This window comes from Cheilinus undulatus, linkage group 4 (genome assembly GCF_018320785.1).
Source record: "Cheilinus undulatus linkage group 4, ASM1832078v1, whole genome shotgun sequence".
In the NCBI taxonomy this organism is placed as follows: Eukaryota; Metazoa; Chordata; class Actinopteri; order Labriformes; family Labridae; genus Cheilinus; species Cheilinus undulatus.
The window spans coordinates 46,248,756-46,262,011 of record NC_054868.1 but is presented as its reverse complement, the minus strand read 5'-3'; the positions used below and the strand labels follow the sequence as shown (position 1 = coordinate 46,262,011).

General features: G+C 41.3%; 1 protein-coding gene across 1 annotated transcript in view; it reads left to right on the top strand.

Moving 5' to 3' along the window:
- Positions 1-8,178: 8,178 nt before the first annotated feature.
- The window catches only part of col5a3b (collagen, type V, alpha 3b), a 103,041-nt gene continuing 97,963 nt past the window's right edge, over positions 8,179-13,256 (top strand). The window contains exon 1 of the mRNA XM_041784285.1: positions 8,179-8,459. Coding sequence (XP_041640219.1) covers positions 8,384-8,459 — 76 coding nt within the window. The 5' untranslated portion in view covers positions 8,179-8,383. The remainder of the gene's footprint in view (positions 8,460-13,256) is intronic.

Genomic DNA, 13,256 nt, shown 5'->3' with positions numbered 1-13,256 from the left:
GTTTGCAGAGTCTCTCCCAACTCAGCTGCTGAAGCTTGTAGCTCCTGCATAGTAGTCACTGGTGTCTTGGTGGCCTCTCTCACTCGTCTCCTTCTTGTACGGTCGCTCTGTTTGTGAGAATGGTCTGATCTGGGCAGATTTACATATGTGCCATATTCCCTACATTTCTTGATAGAGGATTTAACTGAACTCCAGGGGATGTTCAGTGCCTTGAAAATGTTTTTGTATCCATCCTCCAACTTATACTTTCTAGTGACCTTTACTCTGAGTTGCTTGGAGCATTCTTTTGTCTTCATGGTGTAATGGTAGCCAGGAATACTGATTAACCAGTGACTGGACCCTCCAGACATAGTAGAGATCTTGAGAAAACAACCAGGATTAACATGTGATCACCATTTAAAAAACAAACAAACAAACGATTAATGTGCCAAGACCCTGGTATATCAGACATTTTGCCTCAGTTGTTTGCCTGGCACACATTCTCAGCCAATAAAAAAACAGCTGTGTGACCCACTTTTGGGTTCTGATCCATCAGTTGAAAACCACCGCGCTAAACAAGTGGTTCCTAACCTCTTAAATCTGTGCAGACCCCTAATCAACCACAAAAATGTGGACAGACGAGCTGGATTTTACAAAGTGTCTAGCATGGGAAAAATGCCTTGTAAAATCCTGCTTGTCTATTTAAAGTAATACTGAAACCTGGCATTATACCGTTACAATGTATCCATCAATCCATTCATCCAGTCCACTTGTAACACTTGGCTGGATCCAGTCCCAGATGTCACCGGCAGAGTCAATCACAGGGCTGACATACAGAGACAAACAAGCAGCCACACTCACAGCTACGGGCAATTTAGAATCATCAGTAAACTAACGAGCATGTTTTTGGACTGTGGGAGGAAGCTGGAGTACCTGTAGAGAACCCACACATAAAGGCCCGGTTTGATAGAGTAAAATATGTTCTATAACATGTTAATTTCAATCACTATCTGAACATATGGAAGAAAATAATGCTAACAGCAGCCTTAATCAATAATTAAATGTCATATCCCAATCAACCAAAGTGTAGCGTTTCTTCCTTGGAACATCCAATGGAAGACAGAGTTCTTAATCAGAATCAGTATCAGGTTTACTGTAGAGTGCATTAACACAAGTGTGCAAATGAAACCCATATAATCTGATCCTGTCGTAATACTAATGTGATGTTTGGTGACTTTGGCGTATTATTAATGAGGCCAGCAGCTGAGCGAATGAAATACAGAAAAGAAAAACACAAGGACAAAAGTTCAACATTTTCAGCCTAATTCATATTCCAAAGGCTTTCATTGTATCAGTGTGTGGTGTGTTTTTCCAAAGCACAACAGCCATTAGCAGCATTAGGGGATCTTTTAGTACACCGCTCTGGTTTCTCTGATCCCTCCTCAACGTGTCTGTCTTTGTCTCTCTGCGCATTCATACAAATGCTTGTGCACAAAAGTGTAGCTGCCAGTCATAAGTTAAAGACAGCCTTGTCGTAGGCGGAGGCAGGGCGTTCTGAAAAATATGCCTGGAATCCATTTTCCTCTTCTTCTGTATGTATGTGCACCTGAATGCAATTTACTCCTGTTTCCAAAACAGTACTGTTACCAAAACACAAACTCCTAATGATTATTGTTAACTGTATTTAGAGTGTCTTATCTGAAAACAAGCATACAGTAATATCTACATTGTACCTCCTAAAGATGTTAAATGTCTCCAGAAGTTTGACTGCAAGTTTGGTGAATATCTCCTTTCTTGAGGTTAAAATCATTCTCACCAAAATGTTGTTACAGGGTCATAACTTTAAAAAAGTCTGCAGGAAGCTGGATCCAAATGTTGCCAAGAAAACATTTACTTTTTATATGCATGAAGCTAAACCTTTATAGGGTTGTAATTCGAGGTTGTTAAAGGTCAATACAATACCAGGAAAGGGTGAACAGAATCAAAACCAAAGCAAAAAGAAAAAACAAAGACTCTGACTATTGAACAAATCTTGTCACATGGAATCTGATCTTTTCAAGTCAGATTCGTACCCCCTTCCTAAGTGGATCTATTGAAGTGAATAAAGGAGTCTAATCCAGGCCATTTTAAAAAAGTGATGTGAACAGACAGAGAAAAAATCAGATCTGAGCAAATAAACCCCATCTAAACTGAGCAGTGTAAATGCAGCCCCAGGCAGCCATAGGTGAATTTCTTGTGTTTAATTACCAAAGACTGCAAGCAAACTCCTGCACGCTGTCTAAATTACACTGATGCATGGCTACCAGTCCTTACAGGATAAGTCTATATAGCTGTTGTTGAACTATTACATCTCAATTATTACTTGTAATACTCTTGTAGAGCCATGCAATGCGGATAACATCAACTATAAAATTGATATAGATATACACTACATTTACAAAAGTGTTTGGCCACATCTGTTAATCACTGAATTCAGGTGTTTTAATCAGACCCATTGCCACAGGTGTATAAAATCAAACACTCAGCCATGCATTCTCCATTTGCAATTATTTGTGGTGTAAAAGGAGTCAAGAACTCAGCGACTTCAAGCGTGGTACTGTGATGGATGCCACCTTTGCAACAAGAAATTTCATCCCTGTTGAATATTTCAGTCAACTGTGAGTGATACTGTCAAAAATGGGAAGTGTTTTGGAACAACAGCAACACAGCAACACAGCTACAAAGCGGAAGACCACGTAAAATCACAAAGTGGGGTCAGCGACTGCTAAGGTGCATGGTGAGTAAAAGTTGCCAACGCTATGCTGAATTTCCACCGTCACTGCTGCAAGCACAAAAACTGCAGCTGGAGCTTCATGGAATCGGTTTTTCATGGCTGAGAAGATGTATTCAAGCCTGACATCACCAAGTCCAATGGTAAGCATTGGATGGATCGGTATAAAACGCACCGACACTGGACTGTGGAGCAGTGGAGACATGTTCTGTGGAGTGACAAATCACACTACTCTAACTGGCAGTCAGATTTGTCTGGGTTTGGCAGATGCTGGGAGAGCATTACTTGCCTTACTGTATTGTGACAGCTGTGAAGTTTGGTGCAGGGAGGACAGTGGTGTGGGGTCTGTTTTTCAGGGTTTGGACTAGGCCCTTTTTACTCCAGTGAAGGGAAATCTTAACGCTTCAGCACACCAAGATATTTTGGATGATGCTATTCTTTCAACTTTGTGGCAACAGTTTGGGGAAGGCTTTTTCTATTCCAACATGACTGTGCCCCAGTGCACAAAGCAAGAACTATAAAGACATGGCTTGATGAGTTCAGTGTGGAAGATCTTGGCTGGCCCACACAGAGACCTGACCTCAACTCCATTGAGCACCTTTAGGATGAACTGGAATGAAGATTGTGAGCCAGGCCTTTCTTGCCAACATCAGTGCCTGACCTCATAAATGCTCTACAGAATGAAGGAACAAAAATTCCCACAAAAACTCTCCAAAATCTTGTGGAAAGCCTTCCATGAAGAATGGAGGCCGTTATAGCTGCAACAGGGGGCCAAATCCATGTCAAAGCACATGTATTCAATGACATTACAGCCCCTGCTGGTGTAATGGCCAGACGGCCAGATGCTTTTGTCTATAAAGTGTATATTAAGGTATTTTTATCAAACGTTCTAGTGCAAGGTTTTGCAAACCACCCTAGGATGTACAATCAAGTATAGTGTAACATGTCATCATATAAACATACAGCCAATCATATTATGGTAACATCACTAGCAGACGCCAAGATGATCTGACTCCTGAGCACATCTGGTTCCTACTCTGGCGATAGCCATGGCTGGAGGCATTATGTTTACAGGTTGTCTGTCCATCACAGGTATCACTGGCAAGTCTGTGTGTCTAAAGCTGAAGTGCTCAGGAGAGCGGGGATGGAAAGGGTCAGCTTCTGGATATGGGACCAGCAGCTTCACTTTTAAAGGCAACTTGCACGCTTTCCCATGCCCCTGGATGCCCAGGACTTGGTGGGGTGGACCAGATGTCTGGGACGGCCATGCGCATCATGGAGGGGTCAGCTGGGCGGATACCTGGAGATGGACGATGCGGGCCTGGACGATGGCCATTGGAAAGCCAGAGCAGTACAGAATCAAGGTTGATGAGGCGAAGTGCCAAACTGGCATATGCTCCTGACCCAATCTGTCTGTCAATCAGTTCCGACATATACACCTTTCTTGTTAGTTTAAGAACCATCTGTTTAGATTTTGGAGGTAATTGGTCAAAGATCCAAGATTATTGGGCCTCATACTCATCCCTTGCTTGTGAACACGATTTCTCACACTGATAAGACTTGAAAACGTCAAAGTCAAGCTAACTGGGCCTCATGTTCACCGCTTACTTATTAGATTTCTAGGAATCACTCTAACACAGAAAACACCCGAGCCTTTCTTGACCCATAACTGCTGCTTCACTGTTCAGCATTTGCATACCTCTATGAGGCATAGAGCCGCCAGGTGGTAGTACCAGTTATCTCGGACTCAAGGTGCTTATTTTAATCATCAACAGTTTAATCAAACAATTTATTTGATATTTAAACACTCTGTTTACACTTTAATTTGTTTTGATATCAAGGTAATTTTGCTGCTTTTAACATATAAAATATAAAAAAGATTCATCTTGTCATGTAGAGGACTGTATGGAAGTTTGAGACAATACTGCCTAATGTAAGCTGAACCTGAAGGAGGGAAGCCTGCAGGCTCACATAGGTAATCCTGTGAATGTATGCATGTGTGTGCATGCACTGAGCTCCGATTCTGTCAGACCTTTTTAGCCCCATAAACTTCTCCTCAAACCCCTCAAAAAGCTTTCAGTACCTCCCAGTGAGATGGTTGTTTTTAGGAAGACTTTTGCACACTAGAGACAAAGAATAACAGTCATTGAAGCGGAAAGCGAGGAGCAGCTTTTGGGTTTCATTGTGCTTATATAGGATGATGAATATAGAGAATGTGTGAGTGTGTGGAGATGTCTATGTGTGTGTATGTGAAGGGCAAAGACAGACAGGCACTGGAATTTGGAATCTGCAGCAGCATATTTTTATTAGTTGGGCAGCACCGTTGTCCTGTCCTAGCATGCTTTGTGTGTGTGCGTGTGTGTGTGTGTGTGTGTGACTGTGTGTGTTTCCAGAGTCAGATGTATAAGAGAATCAAAAGTGGCACAAGCTTCCACCATTTCATGTAGGATGTTTTGCATCAACTCCTATAGATGGATAGAAACTTTTTTGCAGCTTTGTAGTCAATCAGTGAAACATATTAAGAGAGACCTGGGTGATCAGTACTTCTGATGGCAGTTTTTCCTGAATTAGACTGAAGCTTCAGGCTGTATCCTTTTCATTATTGTAACTTATCTCAACATGAAGTTAGGGACCATCAAAGACACTGTGATCTGTTGCACCTTTAGTGATCAATGTAGTTCTAGTGAAAATAATAAAATGATTTAAAGCAAGTAACTTTTTCATTTTTAAGCTAGAGACACCAAATAAGTTTTAAAAAGAAATAAAATTTTTCATGACCAGCAATGCAGTGTGTATTTGTTTTATTTGCTCTCTTTAATCAAGTAAAATAAAGACATCTAGAGTTATAAAAACTATTTATTTTAGGTTTAGTTTTAGTTTTAGGTTTGTGTTTGGACAGGTGGATTGGCAGTGTAGGGCAGAGAGCAAATGTGTATCATCAAGAACAGTGTAGAAAAAACAAGACGTCTTAAAAACTAGAAGTGTCAGGGAGTTATTTGCTGCCGCAGAGTTTCCAGTTGCCAGACAGTGAAAGATGGATAGTGACGGGTAAGAAGTAGGGCTGAGTGTTTTCTGTGGTACAGATGTAATAAGCAAGAAGGACCATGATGCATAGTGACTTTCAAAGTCTGTCAGTTCATCCATAAGTCAGGGTAAACATTAATGCAAAGAAGAAAACCACCTCGAGCTTTCTTTAAACATTGCATTCACAAGCAATGGATGCTGCGAGTCCCATGACCTTAACCTTTGACCTCCAAAATCCAGTCAGGAGGAACATTGGGCAAGGTTTGAAGAAAATCCCTTAAATTGTTCTTAAAATGGATGAACATGAGACCCTGTGACCTTTGACCTATGATATCCAAATCAGTTTATCCTTGGGTCAGTGAATGTTTTTTGCACAGCTTGATGAAAATTTGAGTAGGAACTCTTGAGAAATCCTGTTAATTATATTTGCGTACTGACAACCCAAAAACAATGCTTCAGGCCTTGGCTATTGCCAGCATAGCGTCATTATTCTTGTCATTATCACATCCAAAAATTTAATTGTTAAAAACCACAGGTGTACAAAAATCAAATCCCTAGCCATGCAGTCTCCATTTGTGAAAATTTGTGACACTAAATGGGTCGTTCTGAAGAGCTCAGGATTTCAACTGGGTGCTGTGATGGAAGCCATCTTTGCAGCTAGAAATTTCAAAGCAAGTGGAAGCATTTAGGAACAACAGCAACTCAGCCAAGAAGCGGGAGACCATGTAAAATTAAAGACCGGGGTCATCAGCGACTGAGGCGCATGGTGTGTAAAAGTCTATAGCTGATACTATAGCTGAAGAGTTCTGATCTTCCACTGGCACTGATATAAAACTGCAGCTGGAGCTTCATGGAATGGGTTTCCATGGCCAAGCAGCTGCATGCAAGTCTCACATCCCCAATGCCAAGGTGTGTTGTAAAGCACACAGACACTGGACTGTGGAATTGTGTTCAGTAGAGTGCTGAATCATGCCTCTGTGTGGCAGTCAGATCGGTGAGCATTGGTTTGGCAGATTCCGGGAGAACATTACCTGCCTTACCGCATTGTGCCAACTATGAAGTCTGTTGGAGGAAGGGGTAATGGTTTGGGTTTGTTTTTCAGGGTTTTGGCTGGGCCCCTTATCTCCAGTGACAGCCAATCTCTATGCTCCAGCATACCAAGACATTTTGGACAATGCTATACTTCCAACTTTCTGGCAACAGTTTGGGGAAGGCCCTTTTCTATTCCAACATGACTGTGCCCTGGTGCACAAAGCAAGGACTATAAAGACCTGGTTTGATGGGTTTGGTGTGGAAGATCTTGACTGGCCCACATGGCACCCTGACCTCAACCCCATCAAGCACCTTTGGGATGAACTGGAACAGAGATTGCACACCAGGCCTTCTCACCTGACATCAGCACCTGACCTCGTAAATGCTCTAAAGCACTGGTTCCCGACCTCCCCAGCGGGGCTCCAAAGGTCTTAGGGTGGGTGTGAGGCTTTGTCTGCTCTAAGGCTGCCAAAATGAGATTTTTAAGTAGTGGCTAAAACCACGATAAAGCAGTTATTAGGTACTTTATACTTCAGTGAAACAATTAAAATCTATGTTGATTTTTGGCGGTAGCAGGCCACTCTGTCCTCTTCACTTCTCCTAAGTATATGTATGGGGGACTCCAAGGAAAATGGTTGGGAAACACTGCTCTACAGAATGAAGAAGCACTATTGTCCATACAATAAACTAGCTCCAAGAACAATGAGAGAAGCATCCCTATAGACTTCTTGGCAAATGTTTTATGCTAGCTACTATATGGCGTTAGCTAGTTAGCTAAAAGCATGCTAGATTTAAACCTGTACCATTACCGACAGCAACTTTGTGCCTTATATACAAAACTTCTAGAAAAAATATTAACATAAGTCAAGGCCAAATATTTGATATGAACATGATGAAACATTCCTTTAGTTTGGTTAAAGACAATATAACAAACCCATGAGTCTCCCCTACAGATATACTCAGCATAAGAGCCTAAACAACTTAATATTGTCTACGTGCCAGTGCGTCCCCGTGCGCGCGCAGAAAAGAGACAGATATAGACACTGCACAGCCCCTTAAATCATTCAGCAAGTAGTTCTGCTAATAGTGACACGCGCAGTAATTATGTTGCTGTACAGCCCCACGAGCCCAAGCGGAGAGTCTCCTGGGAGGGAGGGGTCACCCCGGAGGAAAGAGGGAGGAAGGGGAGGTGGAGGAGGAGTAGGGAAGAGAAAGTGAGGAAACTTCTCTGCGGGTGAAGAGGAAAAGACCTTTCAAGATTAAGGGACTTTTTTTTTTCTCCCGCTGGTCCTTCTTCTCCATCCGTCCACCAAACAGAGAAAACAGCAGACTGGAGCAAATGGGCTGCTGGGTTTAGCCTCGTGCCAATTGAATCAATATTTATGCACGCGCTCACTTAATTGTCAGCTGGTGGAGTGCGCGAGAAGACGCACGGGGGGGCGAGAGAGCGAGTTCCTCGACTGTGAAAGGAAGCTCTCGCGTGCAGAGCTGAAGTTTCTCTGACTGCAGGTGTCCCGCGAGCGCAGAGGAGCCACGAGGGATTTACTGACCGCTGTATCGATAGCTTCTAGTTCAAGGATGGATCGATGGAGCCCGGTGCGCGAGACCTGGCTGCTGTGGCTGCTCGTGACGGTGTTTTACACCTCGTATGCAGGTACGCCGAAACATCCAGAACTTTCTGTGACTTTTTCTTAAACAGTTTAATTTTGTTTCAGACGATGTTTGAAGTTAATTTCTCTCATTTCCCGCCTTTATTCCTCTGTTCAATACTTTTTAACCGTGTCGCATCAGTTGTCACCACCTGCCCTCGAGGCACTAATGGAGTTAGCTTTATCGCATCCTCAACTTAATTGTAGCCCTCTGCAGGAAACAGGCACAGTCATCTCTTGTTAATTCAAGGTTTGTCTTTGTGAACTTGATTTATCTGGAAAGACGGAGTTAAAACAGCCTTTTAACCCCTCAGAAACATCCCATGCGTCATTTCTTCTTCACTTTCAGATAAATAGTCCTCCGTTTTTGACGGATGAGTTTGTCATGCCAGGTCATGCAGGCCTGCAGCTTGTTGAACTGAAGCACCTCTTTCTGGGCTTCTTTAGCCCACTGCACATTTGCTAGACAGTCATAAGACATGGGTCTATATGTCTAGACTTGTTCTTCCATACCTGCTGCTGCATCAGTCTGTGCTCTCATACAGCAGCATACAGGATATTTAACCTGTACAGCTGGCTAATGGGGAACAGACTGAGGCAAATTAAAGTGAGCTGTGATGTACTGTACTGCACAGGGAACACTTGGTTTCATACAGCAGCCCCTGAAGCTGCACATGGACCATATGAGGAGGGTGGGTTTGAGGTGATGTTTATGAGGATGTGTGCATCAAGTGGTGTTTTCATGCATAAATGAAACTCTGGAAAATTTCCAGGCACTTCAGAGTGAGCTGGAGACGGCTGAATTTTCCACCCTGACTTTACCTGAGCTCAGTGTCAGGAAGAAGCCAGGGTTGATGATTACATGGTGCAGCTGGTGCAGTTATCAAGCATGCAGTGAAGCTATTTTTTTTCTCTCATCAGCTCACCAATATGTCTTAAACCACTGATCATCAACTGGTGGCCCGAGGGCCATATCAGGCCCCCCAAAGCTTTCTATCGGGCCCCCAGAAGATCATTAAATTCAGAAAATGAGGAAATGAAGATGCTGTGGTTTTACAGTTATTGTTTGGCTTTAAATGTCTGTAGCTGTTAAACCCACCCCAAAATTAATATAATAACATTTAATATTGAAAAAGTTTTAGAATGACTAAACATTTGATCTATTTTTACAGAAATCCACTTGTCCGCAATTATAAATTTTTAAAAATATAATAAAACAAAAATTGGTTAAGACCGGTGGAATTGTTGCAAAAATGGCTAGAAAAAGAGGTGAAAAGGGGTTAGACAGCAGCAAAATGGCCTGTGGGATGGCACAAGGACAAAAATTGGCTGGAAAAGTGGTGAAAAGAGGTTAAATGTGGCATAAATTGGTAAAGAGGAAAAAAGGGGCAAAAAGTATCAAAAACAGGTTAAAAGTGGCAAAAATGGTACAAACACAATAATGAAAAGTGGTTAAAAAAGTGTCAAAATAGTTGAAAAGTGGCAAAAATGGATAAAAAAGTGGCACAAAGGGGATAAATCACAAAGGAAAAGTGGTAAAAAGGGATTAAAAATTGCAAAAATTGGGTTAGAGGAGCAAAAAGTATCAAAAACTAACTAAGATATAGCAAAAAATAGCCTGGCAAAGTATGGAAAAGGGGTTGAAAAGTGTCACACAGGGCAGTAATTGGCAGGAAAGTGGCTAAAAGGGGTTAAAGAGTGGCAAAACTGATCAAAAAATGGGTTAAAAGTGGCAAAAAATGTTGCAGAAATGGCTGAATGATGTTGTGAAAAGGCATTAAAAAGTGTCAAAAATGGGTTAAAACTGGTGCTAAATCACAACTGGGGAGAGCCCATTCCCCAAGATTGGAAAGAAAATACAAATACTAATACAATATATATAATATATATAAATATATATAAAATATATAATAATCTTAATTAGCCCAAAATGTCTAAACTTTGTTTGAAAGTCTGGCCCCCAGAGTCTCTGTCAAAACTAAATCTGGCCCTTGTGCAAATGTACTTGATGATCCCTGTCTTAAACCCTCACTTGTTGATCATGTGAACACATCCAGTCATACACAGCACTGGAAAAACGTCAATGCAAAGGCAAAAACCATTGTTAAAGCATCAGGTATTGTTTCTTTGTTTGTTACCTCTTGTCTCATCTCCTGAGACCCCTCCTACTGCCTGTCAGGGATAATCTCCCACCTTGAAACCCATCTTTGAATGGGCAAATGATGTGTGGCCTGTCCCGAAATTTCTTGAAAATTTCAGAAGTGCATGTGTGAAAAATAGCTCATGTTTAAACAAGTTCCAGGATGAATGTGTTGCTAAAGATTTTGATGCCTCAGTGCCTGCTATAGCCAGATGTTTTGGGCACATTGCAAGATTCCAAGAACATATCATATGTGAAGCTAAGAAATGCATCATTAAATCCAGAATCATAAAATCCCAGAATAGCCTAGATGAACCCAGGCAACACAGGAGCCCAACTACACCAGAGATGTAAGAGCATATAAAATATCGGGAAGAAAGGACTGGTTAGCAGATACAAGCTAGCTCATCTGCAGGCCAGTCAGCTGGGCCTGGTTTGCTCCAGAGGGCGCTGCAGTAGGTGGCAAGCCCAGTTTCAGTTTGGTTTGGTTTTAACTCAAAAATAATGACTAGTTTCATTCAAGTCCATGGCTTAGGTTGGCTGTAAAGTTAGTTGACTTGATGTCTTCTCATCCTTACAGTGGCAGCCATCTACCTGAGTCTTGTGATGTCATTTAAAGGTGACACAGCAGCAGATACGCACATTGCTGACATGGTGCATTCAAGACTAACGGACAATCCAGTGACGTTTCAACACAACTTAACCCATTATTTATATCCCAGATAAATACCAGTCCTAAAAAGGGAAAAAAGAGGAACCTGATGTTGCTTATCGCTGCTAACACAGGACTGGAGGCATTATCCATAAATTGCATTGCAATTGCATCCATTGTTGCATTTGCCTCACAGTTTTTCTGAAGTCCACCTAGAGGGGAGAGATCACAAGATCATGAGAGAACTACAAGTTCACGAGATCACTCAATAACTAGATCAAAATTGCAATATCAACTGAAATTGCGTAGGGATGCTGAGAGCTGAATTGTGGAAGAACTGCTGAAAATAGCCAAAAGCACAAAAATAGCTGAAAATAACATAAAATACCATTAAGTAGCATAAAATGGCATAAAAGTACCTGAAAATGACATTCTATGGCTCAAAAAAGGATAAAAATAGGTGAAAGAAGCTAAAAAAAGCTGATAAAAGTCTAAAAATAGCTGAAAGTAGCCTTAAAATAGCTGAAAATAGAATAAAAATAGCTGATTTTGGCCTTAAAGTAGCTGAAAATTGTATTTAATGGCTGAAAAGCATAGAAATAGCTGAAAATAGCATGTACACAGCTGTATTTTGAAAATTATAAAAGTTAGAAGTGAGAAAAGGCAAAGCAGTCGAAAGACGAAGAAACTGAATTTTTTTAAAGTTTAAACGGTGTCGATACGACAAAGACTGAAGGAGGAGATAGTCAGCGTGGAACAATAATAATAAACAAAATGGCCGAGTCCAACATCAAAGTAGTGTGTAAACCAGTGGGTTTTAAATGGTGAGGCGAGGCACACCATATATAACATCTTAATAAACGTTAACACTTGTTAGATAGGCTGTATTACATGAAAGTAAAATGGTGTGCTTTTAAATTTTGGCTTGGTTTCTGGTGTGCCATGAGTGAAAAAAGTTTGAAACCCACTGATGTTAACCACAGATTACCTTCCCAAGGTTGGTTTGCCATTCACTTTGATATTATTACGTGATTTTTGCTTCTACTATGGGTGAGTTCATTGGGAAGTTCAAAGGTTTCTGCTCTCTAGAGGATGTGTGATGCCATTTAAGATGGTACCTTTCCACTTTCAAAGTAAATTTTTCTGCATCCATTATGCTGCACGTGACCCACTGATCAATGGTAAATGGACATGTTTGTGCAGTGGCCTCTGCTGAATATAGTCTTGGCATGTAGAGTGGCATGGCACTTCTAGCACGTGCTGGAGACAGAGCAGAATGTGTGCTGTGGATTTGCAAAAAAAAAAAAAAAGACTACAAAGGAAAATTTTTGCAAACAAATTGCTGCACAAATGGAGTATGTGGAATATGAGGGTTATGTTTTTGAGTTCTTCTGTCTTCAGTCTGGGTCATTCTAGTGAGCAAGATGTCTCAAGAATGTTAGGAGGTATTTCTTCAAGCTTTGCACAAATGCCCAGTCTGAATCAAGGATGAACTGAGGAGGTTTTGAAGGTGAGAGGTTGCGGGCAAAACTTCCCAAGCCTTCCAGCTTGACTCACCTCTCTCTGTACTTTCACTTTCTGTCAGTTGTTCACCTTGTGACAACGTAAAACCACCAGGCGGTGGGTCTAGTTAGTTCATGTAACCTTAAGAAAATCTCCTGTTCTTTATGAATGTTGTGCAATTGCTCTAAAGCAGGGGTTCCAAAACTTTTCATCCCCTGACCCCCAAAATAACAGCATCAGAGATCGAGGACCCCCACCTTCCCTTTCGGGGGATAAAGTGCATGATGTTGCACAAAGCCACTTACTTTTTAGGTAGTTTTTATAACTTTTACTTACATTTAAGCACAAGTGTAACCTGTTTATTTTGAATTTAACTCATTAAAAATGTTTTTTACAATAATATATAAACTGTATGACTTTAAATCATATTAGATTTCTTTTTGTTTGTACGGAAAGCATCTTGCGAACCCCACTTTGGGAACCACTGCTCTAAAGAACCAGGATGAA